This window comes from Ailuropoda melanoleuca, chromosome 4 (assembly GCF_002007445.2).
Source record: "Ailuropoda melanoleuca isolate Jingjing chromosome 4, ASM200744v2, whole genome shotgun sequence".
In the NCBI taxonomy this organism is placed as follows: Eukaryota; Metazoa; Chordata; class Mammalia; order Carnivora; family Ursidae; genus Ailuropoda; species Ailuropoda melanoleuca.
In genome coordinates this window covers 68241955-68260818 of record NC_048221.1, presented here as the reverse complement: position 1 = coordinate 68260818, position 18864 = coordinate 68241955, and the positions used below count along the sequence as shown (strand labels likewise).

Here is an 18864-nt window from a genome sequence, read left to right as displayed (position 1 = left end):
GAGGTGTGTCCTTAGATATATGGTTTCTGTGGGGGAAAGTGAGTCTGGAGAAATGTGGAGGCTTTAAGTTATTTTCTCCAAAAGGAGTTGAAGTTCCTTTTGGCAGGATTGGTGGGTTTAATGTTTAGATCAAGGAATCTGGTGATGTCTGCTGTGGCAGAAAGAAATCTCCGCAAGGAGAAGACACACTATTCCTAAGAGAGATTTGTTTCCAAAACCCTCCCTAAAATTGCAAATGATTTAAAAGGGATATATATTCCCACCTTTAAACTTCAGACTCCCAAATCTCCACTGTGTCCTCATCCAGTGTGGATTACATTCCTGGTAAAACACCCCAGCAAAGCGTCCAAGGCGGCGGCTTCCCGATTCGGAGAGGGTCCAGTGTTGAGAGGCAGACTTTCCTGTTTTGTTGCTCCTGGCTCGCACCCTTTTCCCTTGGAAGGGATGCTGATACCAAGGGCGGCTTCTGCCTCTTCCGGGACCACCTTTGAGACTCCAGAGCCTCACCCGACTTTCCCAGAGAGCTAGAGAGCGGGAGGCCCCAGACTCCTTCCGTGGTCCGCAGAGGAGGCTCCTGGGGCTGGAGCGTTGGGGAGGGAGAGAGTGAAACCAGAGCTGTTGCGCAGAACCCGGAGGGAGCGAGGAGGAGACGCTTTTTGTCAGACAGAGGGGCATCGCAGAGAACTCAAACTTTGGCGGGTAAGGATTGTAGGGGCTCTTAAGCTGGGAGTTCCTGGGGCGCTGGGAGATGTACTGGGTCGCTGATTCCATTCAGCCAAGTGGTGGATTAAAGAAGTCAGCGCAGGGCAGTGGGGCGGCGAAGCACTAGTGCGGGCGTGGCGCTGTCCGCAGACTAAAGAGAGGGAGAGAGAGAGAGAGAAAGGGGCAGAAACAAGGGCCCACTCTGGCGTCTGTTCCCATCCCCGGCACACACACACACCCCTCCAGCCGGGATCACAGGACAAAGCCGGCCCCTGTGCCCAAGTCCATAGCATCCCTTGTACTCACATCTGGCAACCGCGCTGGGCGAGACGGGCTGAGCCGTTGGGGCAGGAGGCAAAAGGAGTTGGACTGGCTTCGACGAGAACAGGTAGGAGGTCTAGGCATGATACCATCCCGGGAACACCTCCCTAAGACACCCTGTAACCCAGAGGCCCGGCCCCATGTCTCCATGGCCGCCCATCCTGGAAGAGCTCTTTGGCTGCCTCGTTTCTGTGGCTTCAGGTCAGGGACCAGCAGAGTGTCCACGAGTCCATGCAGCGCGTGGGGAAGTTGTATTCGTGGTTTGGAAGCAGTGGGAGCTAGGGAGATCAGCAGACCGGGGTCCAGGGACTGCCTCCACTAGACCCTACTCTGCATTGGAGATCCAGAGACAGGTGGGCTGAGGAGGAGGTAAAGAGTTCAAATTATTTAGGGAAGTGAGCAATCACAATTTCTCTTCTTTCTTCTTCTTTTTATTGATAAAAATCATAATCCATGAACTTGGCCACTCTGGGCCTTGGGGCTTAGTGCTTAGGTATTGAGGAGAAGGGCAGCGGGCCCTCTGATCCCTTGCAATCCCCTAACCCGATAATCATACGGGCTTTCTGTCCTGGTCCTCAGGCTCTTCTCCCAGCTCAGCTCCCACCCCCTCCTCACTATTCCCAAGGGGGCTGGGCTAGCCTTTCCTCACACTCTGTCTGTCCCAGGGATTCTGTCCCAGCAATCCCCGACAAGAGCTGGGGCTGGGTGACTGGGGAGATGGAGGATTGTTTCATTTTCCTCCCCTTGTAATTCCTCAATTCACAACTGCCCTACTTTATGCTGTTGCTGAGATTTTAAACTTTGTCGTTCTAGAGTGGGTATCTCCAGCTAGACAAGAAATGTGGCTGAGGATGAAGGAGGGGAAGAGTAGAAAGGACCCGAAGCCCACCGCTGGGCCTCTGTCCATGGGTCTGGTGCCTCCAACAGGCAATTTGCTTGCTCAGGACTCCCAGTGCAAGCTCTGCAACCTCTTGCCTGGAAACCAGAGAGCCCCACTGTGGACACTTCTCACCAAATCTTCCAGAGGGATGAACTGGGGTTGGCATGATCTGTGGTACCCCAAACTACTGGGCAGTGATGCTCCCACCTGGGTTTGGGCTCTCTTCTGGACTGGGCTGTCTAGACCCTTAACTTTCTCTATGGAATGTCTGCCAGCACCACCCCTCACCCCCTGCCTCCTGCGGGACACACACACACACACACACACACACACACACACACACACGCCTTCATAAAACCCGGTAATAATATAATTGTCTGGCAACAAAGTCACAAAATCCCTCAGTGAAAAATCATTGGAAGGGGCGGTGAAAAGTTGGGTCAAGAGAGGGGAGGTGACTACTATCACTGTTGCTCTCCATACAGGTCTTGTATGTCAAAGTCTTGAAAATTCTACCAGGCCAGGGGACCCAGCCAGGATTTCACTGAGTTGGTGGGAGCTCCTTTGCTAGGAGTGGGGTCGTGGAAGACACAAACTGCCCTTACTGCACGTGAATGCCCAAACACATGCACTTTTCTTCTTCAGCCTCTGTTCAGTCATAAATGAGGTCCTTGCTGGGCGCGGGATGCCAGGAGAGGGTGAATGGCTGCTCTATAGGTAACTGACTGGTCAGAGCAAGATCTCAATCACTTCAGCTGGGACTTCGGCCAGGACTGCATGTGCCCCTTGTCTTTGATGTACCCGTTTTTATGCCTTTTCTGTCCTCATTCACTATCTGCCAGCGGTTGCTGTGGCTGGTTAATAATGGAGTTGCCATGGTGAACAATCTGCCATCGCCATGGTACCCAGGAGGTAAGCAGTTGGAAGCTGCAGAGGCTCTTTGCTAGCTCCCCCAGATTGTGCACAGACTTCAGATTTCCTGGGGAGTGTGGATGGCAATGATCAGGCTCTGTGAACAGCACCCCCCCACACACACACACACCCTGCCTATAGGCCTGTTCACCTGAAACCTTCTTTAATCCCTGCCACCCACTGCGCCCTCCAGGTTCAGATGGGTCAAGCTTTCACTTTCCATCCCCCATTGCATTGAGGTCAACGGGTAAATACTTTTCTCTCTGACCTAATTAATATTAGGTGCACACTACTCCAAAGAACAAATCACAAGGTTAAGTCCAGTGGGAGACAGAATTAATTAAACAAACACAGTCCACGCTCTCTGGACCTCACAGTGTTGTGTGATAGACAAGCCCTTATATTCACTGTCAGCTGGGCTCTGCTCTGGGCTGAAATAGAGGTAATGATAGTGCCCTGAAAGTAGAGAGAGGGGGAGTGACTAAGTCCCAGAGGAGGTCATACTCTAGTTGCAATTTGAAAGATGATAGGAATTTCAACTGGAGAAAAAGAGGAAAAACCTCTCTCTAGACAGACTAATGGGACCAGAGATGTGTGGACCAGTCAGAAGAGGATAGATCCTACTCTGGTAATGACTTGGAGCCTCCCAGGGGCTAGCCTGTCCATCACTTATGCAGCATCTGAGGTTAGAGGGAACTGGGGGACCCTGCATCATGGGAGTGTCCACTGGCCAGAGCCTGTTATTCAGCCCTCACCTGGCGTGGAAGGGAGACTGAGAAATACAGGAAGTCCAAGGAGAGATTTGGGGAGTCTGTCAATAGGAGGGACAAGAAAATTTGCGACACACTTAAGGAAAGCATGAGTAATTTGTTTTGAATGGAGCTTCCCTTTTAGGCTGATATGATCCAAGTTATGAGAAGTCTTGAATGTTAGTCTAAGTCTGCATGCTGGAGAAAATAGGAAACCTCTGAAAGTTTCTGAGGGACATGATTCAGACTACTTTTTAGAAAGACCCTGGTGTTAGTGCAGAAGATTCATTCATTCATTCATTCATTCATTCATTCATTCATTCATTTCACACTCACTGAGCACCTCCTAAGTGCCAAGCCTTGGATGCATTAAAGAGGTGAGGCCATTATTTCAAAAATACTGGGAAGGGAGGCCAGGACCCCCACCCTCACTCCATTTCTGAATTAATGAATGAATGATGGAAGGGAAAGAGGGGACAGATAGTTGGCAGTGCAACTAAGGGGACTTGGGGATTTGAGATCTGGGCAAGTGAGGGAGAAGTAGGAGTAGAGGCTCATCCTGGGTGAACAGCTGGCTTGGGTGTTCATGGTGTTAACAAAGACAGGGCTCCAGGGAGGAAGAGCATATTTGCGAGGAGTTGGGGTGCTGCCATTCTGGGTAGTTTTGTACCAACGATGCTCTTCGCTGCCTGTACTGCATCCTCACGCATTGCACCCTGGACCTCATCTAGTCCCCACAGCACTTCGTTTGCTCTCCTTTGCAAGACTTCACACATTCCCTCTTGCATCATAACAGTGCAATGTAGGGGTTAAACTCAAACAGGCTTTTGTTTTCTAGTTCTGCCACCAGGTGACTTTGAGCAAGTTATTCAACCATTCTGAGTCTCAGTTTCTTCATGTGTAAATTGGAAGTAATGGTTATAATACCTGCTTCAGTGGGTTGTTGGGAAGAGTAAGTGAAGTAATTGGAGTGAATTCTGAGCACAGCACCTGACGCACCAAGTGCTCAAAGTTAGATATGAACATCTTATTACTTTTCATAATGACAGGGAATTACTTCTATAATCACATTCCCAAAATTAATTTTTAAAAAAGAACACTACCCCTGTGCCTGCACCTAGGCTAGGAAAAACATGCCCTTGGCTTGGGGAAGGAAGGGAGGTTCCTTGCCCATCCTTGTTGATCGTGTGTGTGTGTGTGTGTGTGTGTGTGTGTTGGGGGGATGGAATTCTGAGGAGAGCATCTATAGGCCTGGCTTCAGAGATCTGGGTTCTCCAGCTCTAGCAACATCTGGAAAGCCATTTCAATCTCTTGGAATCTCAACCTGAGCAGCTGAATCTTATTGCAAAGCAGTCCCTTAGAAATTGAGTACACTTAGAGCAGAGGAAACCAGAGTCCCATTAATTCTGAGTCATCTCTGCAGAAGACTAAGACACTTTCTAGGCATGAGCTAGGTCTCTGTCTGGTGGTTGAGTAACATAATTGATAATCTTGTTACAATTTCAGTGCTTTCTCTTTCACCCCAAATCTCTTCCTGTTCTTAGGAACAATGTTAATTTTTTTTTTCAGACAGGAATTGAAAATCTGCAGCTGGCATATGCAAACTTCCCTCTGCTTGTGCTATAAAAATGCATAAAGTTCAGAAGAGAACTCTACCTCACAGCCATTCAGAGGTGTGCTTGGGAAAACAGACACAATAACCCTATCTTGGACTCCTCTCTATCTTGGTGTGGGGACACTCCTGGGTTTGCCTATCCTCCACTCCACAGAAAAGGGAGAACACGAATTCTGACCTCCATTTCCCCTCATTACCTGGAATGTCAGTCTGAGCACAACTGGACACACCCTCATGGTCTAAGACCTGAGCTGCCCTTTTGGACTTTTACTGGGCAGATGGAGGCAGCTTTGAACACCAACTGGTCCCAGAAATTGGCCTTGTTTCTTGAGAGGCGGGGTATTAACTTTGCAAGCCCTACAGCGAAATTGCCTGTGATAGCACCGGCAGTGTGAAACGTGTGTCTTGGTTTGCTCAACTATGAAACAGGGATAATAACTTACCTCATAGGGTTATTGTGAGGATTAAATGAGTTCTGACTTGTGAAAAACTGTAGAGCAGTGCCTGGCATAGTGCAAGCCCTCAAAAATGTGATCAATATCATTATTAATGTGCTATTTTGATATTTCTCTCCTTTATTACACTTATATTTTGTGAGTTTCTTGTAGCAGATACTGTTAGTTTCGCATTTTAAAAGAAGTTTTGGTGGGAATGCAAGCTGGCACAGCCACTCTGGAAAACAGTATGGATGTTCCTCAAGAAGGTAAAAATAGAGGTACCCTACCACCCAGTAATTGCACATACTAGGTATTTACCCCAAAGATAAAGATGTTGTGATCTGAAGGGACACCTGCACCCCAATGTTTATAGCAGCAATGTTCACAATAGCCAAACTATGGAAAGAGCCCAGATGTCCATCGACATAGAAATGGATAAAGAAGGTATGGTTCATATATACAATGGAATATTACTCAGCCATTAGAAAGGATGAAATCTTACCATTTGCAAAAACATGGATGGAACTGGAGGGTATTATGTTGAGAGAAATAAGTCAATCAGACAAAGCCAAATATCATATAGTTTCACTCATATGGGGAATTAAACAAAACAGAGGGTCGTAGGGGAAGGGAGGGAAAACTGGGAAGAAATCAGAGAGAGAGAAACACCATAAGAGACTCTTAACTATAGGAAACAAACCGAGGGTTGCTGGAGGGAAGGGGGGTGGGGAATGGAGTAACTGGGTGGTGGACATTAAGGGGAGCGTGTGATGTGATGAGCACCGGGTGTTATATGCAACTGATCAATTACTGAACTCTACATCTGAAACTAATGATGTACTATATGTTGGCTAATTGAATTTAAATTAAAAAAATAAATAAAAGAAGTTTTGATATTAGATTTAACTTGACTTCCTTAGATATGATTCACAGCCATAAAAGTCATCTATTTAAAGTATACAATTCAGCACTTTTTAGTAACATTCACAGTGGTGCAGTCATCACCACAACATAATTTTAAAACTTTCAATACCACTGAAAGAAACCCTGTAGGTATTAGCAGTCATTTTTTTTTTCTGGCCACCTCCCCCCACCCGAACACTTTCCCCCAGCAACCACTAATCCACTTTCTCTCTCAATGGATTTGCCTATTCCGGACATTTTATATAAATGGAATCATACAACATGTGGCTTTTTGCATCCTGTGTCTTCTACTTAGCATGATGTTTTCAAGGTTCATCCATGCTGTAGCACGAGTCAGTATTTTATGCATTTCCATTGCCAAATCACATTCCACTATGTAGATACACCACATTTTGTTTATCCGGTTATCAGCTGATGGACATGTAGGTTGCTTCCACTTTTTGGCTATTAAAAATAATACTGCTATGCATATTCATGTACAAGTTGTTATGTAGATGTATGTCTCCATTTCTCTTATGCATATACTCAAGAGCAAAATTGCTGGGTCATATGGCAACTATGTTTAGCATTTTGAGGACCTGCCCGACTGTCTTCCAACATGGGAGCATCCTTTACATTCCTACTAGTAGTGTGTGAGGTTTCCAGTTTCTCCATATCCTTGCCAATGCTTGTTATTATCTGTATTTTTATTATAGCCATTGTAGTTGGTATGCAGTGGTATTTCATCAGGATTTTGATTTGCATTTCCCCATGACTAAATATGCTTATATTCACATGCTTGTTGACTATTTATATATCTTCTTCAGAAACATGTCTACTCAAATCCTCTGACCATTTTTTAATTGGGCTGTCTTTTCATTATTGAGTTGTAATTTTATATATTCTGGATACAAGACCTGTACCAATGTATGATTTAAAAATATTTTCTTCCATTCTGTGGGTTGACTTTTTACTTTCTTGGTGTTGTTTGATACAGAGATTTTTTTATTTTGATGAAGTAATCTATTTTTTTCTTTTTTAATTTGTTTTTGGTGTCATATCTAAGAAACCATTGCCTAACCTAAGGCCGTAAAGATTTACTCCTGTGTTTTCTTCTAGGAATCTTATAGTTTTAGCCCTTACATGTAAGTCTCTGATCCATTTTGAGTTCCTGTTTGTATATGGTGTAAATTTTTTGCATGTGGACATTCAGTTTTCCTACTAACATTTGTTGAGAAGACTGTTCTTTCTTCCATTAAATTATCTTGTTATCCTTGTCAAAAATTAATTGATCATAAAGGTGGGAGTTTATTTCTGGACTCTGAATTCTATTCCATTAATCTATATACCTATCCTTAAGCCAGTAGCACATCATTTTGATTACTGGAAATTTGTAATAAGATTTTGAAATCAGAAAGTGTGAGTTCTCCAACTTTGTTCTTGTTTTTCAAGATTTCAGGATTGTTTTGGCTATTTGGGGTTCCTTGAATTTCCATGTAAATTTAGCATCGTCTTGTCAATTTCTGCAAAAATTCCAGCAGGGATTTTGGTAAGGATTGCATTGAATCTGTAGATAATTTGAGGAGTATTGCCATATTAGTAATATTAATCCTTCCAATCTATGAGCAGTAAATATCTCTCCATTTGTTTGTATCTTCAATTTCTTTCAACAATGTCTTACAGTTTTCAGTGTACAAAACTTCAGTTTCCTTGGTTATATTTCCTAGGTGTTTAATTCTCTTTTGCTGCTGTTAAAAGTGGGATTGTTTTCTTAATTTCATTTTCCTATATTCACTGCTAGTGTATAGAAATATGATTGATTTCTGTAAGCTGATCTTGTATCCTACCATATCACTAAACTCATTTATTAATTCTAATAGTTTTTTAGTGAATTCTTTAAGATTTCCTGTAATCTAGATCATGTCATCTGCAAATAGAGATAGTTTTACTTTTTCTTTTCCAATCTGGATGCTTTTGTTTTTCTTATCTAATTGCCCTGGCTAGTAGTATGTTGCATGGTGGTGATAAGAGTGAATATCTTCGTCTTGTTCCTGATTTTAGGGGAAAGTGTTCAGTCTTTCACCATTAAGTATGATATTAGCTGTGGTTTTGTCATAGATGCCCTTTATCAGTTTAAGGAATTTCTGTTCTTATTTTGTTGATTGTTTTTATCCTGAAAATATGTTGGATTTTGTCATATGATTTTCTCAAGTCTATTGCATTCATCATATGGCTTTTGCCATTTAATTAATATGGTGTATTACATTGACTGATTTTGGATATTAAATCAAGTTTGCATTCTTGGAAAGGATCTAGGTGTCATAATGTAATTTTCAAAGTGTCCTCTCATGTAAGTTCTGATACTCAAATTGTTTTTTTTAAAATTTTATTTATTTACTTGAGAGAAAGAGTGCAAGGGAGAGAGAACAAGTGGGGGAGAGGGGCAGAAGGAGAGGGAGAAGCAACCTGCACTGAGCAGGGAGACCAAGGTGGGGCTGGAGCCCAATGTAGGGCTTGATCCCAGGACCCTGGGACCATGACCCGAGCCGAAGGCAGATGCTTAACTGACTGAGCCACTCAGACACCCCTCAAGTTGTTTTTATTTGTATTGTACCATGCCCAGAAAATTTTAACATTATATAGATTTTTCCTTTCTGTTTTTGAAGCTCTGGAATATTTTTATTTTATTTTATTTCTTCTAGTAAGATCACATTCACACACAAACTATGAGAGGACTGTCAGGCCCAATATTTGCACTCTACGGTTTTTTCCATCATGAAACTCTTGGAATGGAAAGACCTTTAATAACCAACAGAGCCTTGGTTTTCAGCTTTGTTCCACAGAGTTCCCTAAGGTGTTCCGTGTACATTCTAAGGTTTTTTGATGTATTTTTCTCCAAATTTTAATATACTGGACACCATGGTCAAAATTAATTTCTATCCCACTGATTTTTTTTTAATTGAAGTATAGTTGATACACAATGTTACATTTGTTTCAGGTGTGCAACATAGTGATTTGATGACTTTATACATTGTGCTATACTCACCACAAATGTAATACCATCTGTCACCATACTATACTATTATAGTACCATTGACTATATTCCCTACTCTTTACCTTTTATCCCCATGACTTATTCATTCCATTACTGGAAGCCTGTATCTCCCACTCCCCTTCACCCATTTTTGCCCCCCACCACAACCATCAGTTTTTCTCTGTATTTATGGGTTTCTTTATGGGTTTTTTTTCTTTGTTTTTGATTCCATGTGTAAGTGAAATCATATGATATTTGTCTCTCTCTCTGTCTTATTTCATTTAGCATAATACCCTCTAGGTCCATTCATGTTGTCACAAATGGCAAGATCTCTCTCTCTCTCTTTTAATTGTTGAGTATCTATTGGTGGACACTTAAGTTGTTTTTGTATCTTAGCTATTGTAAATAATGCTGCAGTGATCATAGAGGTGCACATATCTTTTTGAATTAGTATTTCCACTTTAGGGAGGAGGTAAATACCCACTAACTGTCTTTATAAGTGTTTTCAAATACACTTAAATAAAATGCTACAAGTACATGTTTTATTTGTTGAGTTTCTGTGAAAGATTTCATTTGCAATAAGTCCATGTCCACCATTGGATGAAGAAACCAAAATGCAAGGTTACTTGCCCAAATTGGAGGCTGAGCTAAGAGAATCCAGCTTTCCTTTCTCTCAGTACAGTGCTCTTGGCCACCTATATTGTCTTTCCAATGCCATTTGCCTCAAACAAAAGGTATTTTACTAGTGTCTTCCCCCTACATAAACCTAGGAATGCTTGAAAACACAGCCTTCATTATCGCCTATAATAATGTCTGTTCTGTTTCAAGTGTTTGTTCTGTGGGCTGGTTCACAGGTCTCAGAGTGATTAAGTGGCTTAGTATTGGATAGCTTCCTTTCATCCTGCAGTTTCCAGATGGGATAGGGGAAGAAGGGAGAGATAATTTGAAGTGTGCTTTGGAAAAGGTTCCAAGGCATGTAGGCCATAAGAGAGTTATTGGCTTATCTTTGGAGTTTAGTTTGACAAAGCAAGGCTGTCTAGCCTCACATTTACTGAGGATTTGCTGAGTGCTTTTGCCCAGGGTGATGCTGAGAAAGTTGAGTTGTAGAGAACCGAAATGGATGAAACCCAGAGAGATATTACTTCTGAGAATATTGTAGATCCTAAGTGGTAAAAGTGATCTGTTTCAGCTGGAGAAAATAAAGGTCTGCACCCAGTGTGCCTGTCCATCAGACTGTGGGGCTCTCTTCTGATTGGGGTTTCCGTCTTTTTGGCATGGTTTTGTATCTAGTCTCTGTGCTTCACTAATGGGACCTGCCAGCCACTGGCTGCTAGGAATCACAACCAAAGACAATGATAATTCAGAAAATCCTCCAGTGGGTCAGAAGAGTACTCATCTTGGGCTCTTGACACCTCCTTATCGTCTCAGCTACATTTAGGGATTGGAAAATGATAATGTTTCAAATGACACAAATTGAACCAGGACTGGTTTTCACATTAAGCCATAATGGAAAAAGACAGAGCATGGACAATATTTTTTTATTATAAAGAGCTAGTCATCATAAGTAGGGACCAAGATTTTTTTCTTCAGAAGCACATTTTAGTTAAGAAGAAAGAGCTTTGCATGTTTTGACCTCCTTTGTTGCCTACTTGCTCTCTCCCTTATAAAGTTCCATCCATTTTTAAGTAAGATAGAAATGTTCAGTGTGACTCATTCATGGAGCATTGTGAGAATCAAATGAGTTAATGCACATTTAAAATGATCAGAACAGTACCAGGCAGAGAGTAAATGCTCAGTAAATATACAGTTTTTACTATTAGTGTCATTGTTGCAATTACTCACCTGTCCCTCCTCCATTTATGCCACCTGCTTTTTATTACCCACCATGTGTATCTACACTGGTGTTTAGGAGGATAAGATATTTTTTAAGTAAAGGAAACAGTTCTTGCCTTCAAGTCTTTTGGAGTTAATAAAGGAATGAGACAAGTATGAAAAACACTGGAGTGCAGATGAGCTGTATTAGATTCCTGGCCTCCGTAGGTGTCCAAGGCAAGAGCGATGAAGAAAGTTAAAATATGCACCAGAGCACAGAAATCACAATCAAATCCTTAAAGGTGCATAGCACAATGGCTAACACACAGTAAATGTTGAATAATGTCAAATAAATACTGTGATCACCACTCACCTGAGAAGCCTCCTCAGACCTCTGTGGTCCCTGAGGCAGAATTAGTGCCTCCCCCCTTCCACATTGCTCCCCACATGCTTCTACCTCTATTTCTACACCTCTGTATCCTACCCACCCCCCCATTTCCATTCCTGTTTACCCCAAGCACTTTTGTGCTTTCAAAGACAGAGATCTGTCTTCTTCATCTTCATAATCTTCGGAGCCAGGCACGAAGTCTGGGATGTGGAAGGAGTCAATAAGTGTGTGGGGGGGTGGGGGGCAGGGGGAGAAAACATTCTGGATTTAGTACTGCTGTAAAGAAAATGAAAATTGTCTGAAATGATATGTTGTTAGTTCCCCAGTCAAGCCCTAGAAAACTCACATTCATTTGAGACATGCTCACAAACCATTCTTAGACTCACACCTAGGATCCACTTCAAGGTCACCCTGGTAGTTGGCAGGATACATCTTCTTCCTGTGCTTGAAAATTAAAATTATATTTGCGCATTTCTAATCCCCTGCAGTGGGTGTGATAAACAAAACAAACCACTACGTGGACTTCAGGGTCAGACAGACCCAAGCCTGCAAAACCAGCGTCACTATTACTTCTTGGGGCTCCTGAGGATTAATGAGTAATGGATATGCAAGGGCCTCGCACTCAGGGGGCCCTGGCTGGATGGCAGGTTTCATTTTCAACAGCTGCCTCAGGATCATTGACTGTAATTTCATGATCTCATTTGTGAGTTCTCCCAGAATTTGTCTGGGCTAGGAAATGTGAAAATTCATAGGGCAGTTGGGGAATCACTTAGGATGTTAGGACTTAAAAACTGGTAAATAAGAGGAAAGAATTATTTATCTTGCCTTTCCTGTATGAATAGTACCACTGAAGAGCCAAATAATAAGTAAAATTTTATTTAAGACTATATCAGCTAATCGGTAGAGAAGAAATGATAGAATATCACCAATTTGCAACTCGTAATGAAATGATAGGTCCAGGCAATGATCATCAATGGGTGCTAAAATCACCCAAAGAAATATTCTTGAAAAAAAAAAATGAACCCCAGTTTGACCAAACCTCTGAGTACAACAGCCAATTTACAGAAAACATTGTTGATTTGGAATTGGCAAAAATCCATACTATAGTAAACTCTGGAGTACTATTATGTTTCTTCCACAAAGAGAAAGAAGAGAAATGCAGCAAAAACCTTAGATTAGGGGCACCTGGGAGGCTCAGTCAGTTAAGTGTCCGACTCTTGGTTTTGGCTCAGGTCATGATCTCATGGGTTGTGAGATCAAGCCCCGCACCACTGGGCTGTATGCTCAGATTGGGATGGGGGGGACTGTTGAAGATTCTCTCCCTCTGCACCTTTCCCCCCTCCCCCTTCCCCCAAACCCGCACACATGAGCATCTCTCTCCCTCTCAAATAAATCAATCTTTAAAAAAAACCAAAACTTTAGATTAAAAAATGCCAATCAGCCCATCAGAATGTGTGGACCTGGTTTGGATCCTGATTTTTAATTTTTTAAAAAAGACAACTATTATGATGTTTATGAACAATTGGGAAAACAAGATCTTCTGACTTATCTTTAACATTTCCCTTTAATCACACACATTTTCCCCTGTCCTACCTGTCAGGGGCCGAAGTCAGGAGTACACGTAACCCACCTACCATTTGTCTAAATATCTAAAAAAATACTCTCTTAGCCGAGGTAATCACCTCCTTTAAAAAAAAAAAAAAAACCCCAAAACCTAGAACTTTGGACAAAGGCATGCAGGCAGGCAGTTTATCTGGGGAGTGATTCTAAGGAAGAGACATAGGGGTCTTAGAAGAAAAAACAAGGCAAGATGGGAAAGCCACCCCAAGTGTACATTATCAAACTGATCACCACTCTGGGCAACTGGCTTGACCCTTCTAGGGCTTCTCCAAAGAACCATGTAGAGTACCATAGAATTATCTTCCTGAGGAATAGAAGATGGGAATATTTACCACTGGTTCCTGAGTTCTGGTAGTCAAAGGTTGCCCAAGGCGGGTTACCTCTCTAGCACTTCTAGGTTTGGACATGTGTCAGAATGGCATAAGCATCCTAGCATATGTTCTCTGGGGGAAGAAGGGAAGTCCCAGGAAAAAAGAGGAGCAATCCACAGTGTAGCTGAGGCAAGGTGCTGCTGGGTCACCCCACAGGCAACTGGTTTCCATAGCAACAGCTGGGCTGAAAGATGGGCAGGAAGGATGTGAGGTAGAGAGCTAGAGATGGCCATGACAGAGACCAAGCTAGTACATTGTCAAATCAAACATGTCCTATCCTCTTACCTTGACAAATCACTTTCACAATGACTGGAAGGCCAGATTCAAATAGACTTCTCAAGTCCCTTTGAGTTCAGCCTCAGAACATGGTGGCATGGGGGAGATTTGATCTCTGGTCCCCGTCCATGCCTACCTCCTTCCCTGCCCAGTTCCGGGCCCATCCCATGTCACAAGGGGTCTTTCGCACACGTGTGTGGACACCCCACACCTCTGAGCTCCATTCACCCCTCCCTTCAAACAGCTCCTCCTTGGCCACCTGGAGCTCTAGGGGAGTGCACACTAATGCCCTTCTTGGGAAAACAGACCTGGGAAGAGACCCAGGCAGGCCCTAGAGCCAGTCCAGAACCTCCTGAGCACAGAATTTGGGCGTCTTGTTCACCCAGAGCCTATTCTAGAGCAGGGGGCAAGTCTGCTTGGCCTCATGTGCTGTGGCTGAGAGTAGAGCCCTTTAAAGCCTGGGATCCCAAGCACCCCTCCTGCTCCGGCCAAAAGGCAATGCCAGTTCTTTCCCACCCATTAACTTTACACTATCAGGTTCTGGAGTCAGACAGTATTTTCAATCCTGGGTCAGGCTATAAGCAACATTATAGAAATTACTTATCTGTTCAGTTTCTTCACTTGTAAAAGGTCAGGAAAGGGGAGGCTATTTGAGGGTTAAAGGAGGAGTCTTACATGAGCACCTACCCTGTTTCTGGCATATAGTAGCCCTCCATAGGAGGCAGGTCTGTGAGGGCTCAGGAGTGCTGCCCCCGTACAATAGCATCTGAGGCCAGGGTTTGTACAGCTGAGGGGTGCTGCAGGAAGGGACACAGGCTGGAGGCAATGAACTTTATCTGGTGTAATTTTCCTGGAAATGTATAAAAAGAATAATTTGATAGATTTTCTGCAGAGTCCCAAAGCTTTTTTGAGACTTGATCTAGATCCCACTGGACTGTAAGCTCCTTGAGGACAGAGATGCATATCCTTCTCTGTAAAACCCTAGCTCTTTGCGTATTATCTCACTCATAGTAAGTGCTCAGTAAAAAAACATTAGGTGAATGATTTCAAATTGGACTTATTGCCTTCAATGGAAGACATTTATTTCCTATGTTGGCTGTAAGGTTTCCACAGACATCTCACACTGGAATCACTCTCTTTCTCAAACCTGCTTCTTCCCCTAGTTCCCTGCCTCAGTGTGCAGAATCATCAATGCCCCAGACCAGCAGTCATGCTCAGCACCTCCCTCCTCATCACCCTTTATACCTGATTAATTACCATGTCCCAGTGATTATATCCATTTGGTAGTTCTTTGATTTATCTGATTCATTACCACAAACCTAGTTCAGGCAACTATTCTCTCTCCCTTGAGATACTGCTGCAGTTAGCTGCTCACCTCACACCAACTCATGTTCCCTGAATATGTCCTCCTCAGTGCAGCCAGAGTGGCCTTTACACATCTGACCACATCCTTGCTGGGTTCAGGGTAAAGCCCAAGCCCCTTAACATGGCCTGCAGGACCCTCTGGTACCCATCATCTGCCCTGCTAGACTATAAGATCCTTGAGAACAGCCTTTATCTTACATTCCTTTGTAGCTCCTGCTATCAGCCAGAAACTCGCTGTTACATAAATGAATAAAGTTTTTAAAATCAAAACAGTTTTTGATCTATTGAGAAAAGTGTGAAATTTAAACCATAGACTTAAATGAGCAAACATCAGAGATGAGCCAAGGCCTATGAGCAAACAACTGCCCCGAGCAAACTCATGGTGGGTTGGCTGTGGCGAGTAGGATCGACAACCATGCTTAGATGCAGGAGGCTCCTCGCACTCTCCTTCCTTTGGATTTGGAATTAAGTTAGTCTTGGTATGAGTCACTGGACTATTTGTAGAGATCACCATCTTTCTCTAGACTGGTCTCTACTGACATCTGACATACTTATGCCATGTGACTGCTCCAGAGAGCCTGTGTTTGTCTGTTCAAGAGAAACTGTCCTCAGGGATTCATCTTCCACATGAAAGGTCTTGATGAAGGATGAAGGAACTGGCCAATCTTTGTTCATCACCCAGCTCTGTGCTCACATCAACTTTCTTTTCTCATCAGTCTTGGGGACACCTTCCAATGTTTGCTGAAGGGAGAGTATTCACTGTCTGATTTCTAGCCCTAGGATCATGCCATCAACAGGTTTCACCTATCTCTTTGCTTGAACAAGATACTTAACATCTCTGAGTCTCAATTTAGTCATCTTTAAGTGGGGATAAAAATTGTGAATATCTGATGAGGTTATTATGAAGATTAAATGGGATGGCATGTGTTTTGAGTATAACAACACATTGGAAAGGTTTTATGAATGTCAAGTATTGGTTTTTTTATGCTTTGTTTTAAAATGGGATTTGGGAGAGCTACTAAAACATATGCAAAATTATAAAATAAAAATGTAAGTGAGAAAACCAGAGTCAAGAGGAACATCACTTCATTCCACAGAATCATGAGGATTTTAGCTTTCTTATATCAAGTACCGACTTCATTGGCTAGATCAGCATTTAACTTTGAGCAGCTCTTTGGCATGGCAGCATACACAAAGGAGTGCAAGACCTTGCTTGTGCTTCAGGCTGGGAAGAAAAGCCCAAAGATACCCAACTAAAACACAGCGTAGCTGGAACTATGGGAGAAATGGAAGAGGATATGTGTGCCAGGGCTTGACCAGGGAAAGAGCCCTTACCTACAACGAGTTGGGTGTGCAGCTGCTTCCCCGTCCTGATGTGATCTGCTTTGTGTTCTCGTTTCAGCAAACACCTTGGGGCTGAACGTGACAAAGCAAGAAGATGGCCAAGATTAACACACAATTCTCCCACCCCGTGGTAAGGACCACAGACAGAGATCTAGACCACATTGAAAATGGCCTCAGCAGGTAAGATGGGGTTTCCATTTTATGCCCATAAAATGAGTTGCTTCCATAACTGATCTAGGCTGTGGGGTAAACAGTGCCTTAGCCTGTGGCCAACCACAGGTTGGAGGGTGCTGGCTATTCACAGTGCTCCTTCTGACTTCACTTACTTCATCTCGCTTAAGCCTCACAACCCACTGAAGTAGTTTTTATTCTCATTTTAGAGAGGTGGAAAAGGAGGCTCAAAATGCTATATAACTTATAAAAGGTAACAAAATGAAGATTCAAATGCAGCAAATTGAATTTTACAGTAAAAACTTCTCCAAACTTCCTTACTTTTCCGTGTACACCTCAGACATTTATTGGACTCTGCATCAGCCATTGTCCTGGGCGCTAGGAATGTAGTACAAATCAGATATACTGTCCCTGGCTTCCAGTGGAAGGTCAGGATTCATGCTGTGTTTATGGTCTGCAGGGAGTGGGCTGTGCCTTGCCAGTGAAGCCAATTGCCCCATCAATGACATTCCCGCACAGGCAGCCATGAGGAAATCTGGGCCTTGAGTTCTACTCCTAGCCCTGTTCGTAGTTTACTGGTAGACTGGGGAAAACCCACTTAATTTCTCCATGCCTCAGTTTCTTCAACTGCAAAATGAAGCAGCTTCTTTTCCAAACTCCTGGCACAATGGTAAGGAAGTGGGAGTGTACCTGCTTTGTGCAAATGGACTTACGTTTTTATGTTTCTTAAATTCTCAAACAGTTGATTGAGTTGAACCATGAGAAACTTTATTTCCTGTATTTATGTTATTGTTGTCCTATTATATATATAACACTGAAAACTTCCCCCTCCCATGAAAACTTCTCCCTCCCATGGTAACTGCATATTATCCAATGATCATTAAGTGCAATGACAGTCCCTCAGTGCTCACATCCCTGGTACTGGTACTCATCCACCATTTCTCCTCAGTTACTAATGTATATCACTTCTTCTTTCAGATGCACATTTGTTTGTTTGTTTGTTTGTTTCTGTCTAGATTCTTGGTCCCACTCCTTAGCTAACCCTGCTCATGAGTGATGGACAACAATTTCCAAAGAGATTGCGTCCCTGTCATGACAAATTTATGTAGTCCTAGAACCACACCTTTGGGGATTCAGGCAAAGGGAGGAATATCTCAAAGCATCCCAACAGATATTTATTGCCTCCAACCATTTTAACATGGTGCTGGAGTCCCAGGAATTTTTGATATGATTCAGGGCCATCAGAAATTCTCATTCTACTCAAATTTCTCCCTCCTAACTGGCCTACTGTCCATACCTGTGTCCCACCACTGGGGACTTATTCCTTTAGATTAAGCATTCCCCCTAATTTAAAAGAAAAAAAAAAAAAGAACACTCTTAGGACAGAAATCTGCTATTAAGACTTTGGTATGCATGAATAGCTTCTTTTTCACATCTGTGCTAATAAACCTCTTGGGGCAGGGTGTTCAAAGAAGATTGGGGTGGAGGGGAGAAAAGGGGGACACACATGGGGCACAGCAGTAAAATGAAGCTCCCTGGGCAGCACTGGGCTCCTGAGACCTTGGGCCCAATGGCAGAAGGACAGAAGCTGTCAGGATCAAGAAGAATTTGAAGCAAAATGGAACTTCCCCCATTGCTTGCTTTTGTCTTGAGTGGGACAGCATCAGAGCATCTCATGGAACTTCCAGACTCCCTGGGGCTGAGAACAACAGGGACTTAGTCTGTCTCTTTATGGTTAGGTACTCGAGAAAAGGCAGGCCCCATTGATGGGCTGGGGCTCCTGCCCAGAATGCCTGCTTGACCAGACACCACCATGGTCAAGCTCTGCCTGATTTGTCCTGGCTCTGCCTCAGCCAGTGGCCTACAAGCCCAGCCTGAGGTGTGGGCTATTCAAGAGAGCTCACTGGGTCTCCTGGAAGATGACCCTTTGTGAAATAAATTGCTAGCTCAATTTATTTAAGTTG

The 18864-nt window shown here is 43.3% G+C and overlaps 1 protein-coding gene across 3 annotated transcripts in view; it reads left to right on the top strand.

The window, feature by feature from the left end:
- Positions 1-377: 377 nt before the first annotated feature.
- The window catches only part of CNGA3 (cyclic nucleotide gated channel subunit alpha 3), a 46530-nt gene continuing 28043 nt past the window's right edge, over positions 378-18864 (top strand). For 2 of the 3 annotated variants that reach the window (XM_019800437.2, XM_002919972.4), the window contains exons 1-2: positions 378-699; positions 16788-16909. In XM_019800437.2, coding sequence (XP_019655996.1) covers positions 16824-16909 — 86 coding nt within the window. In that variant the 5' untranslated portion in view covers positions 378-699; positions 16788-16823. Of the gene's footprint in view, positions 700-836; positions 1091-16787; positions 16910-18864 lie in introns of those variants that run through there. The other variant, XM_019800435.2, reaches the window with a different exon arrangement.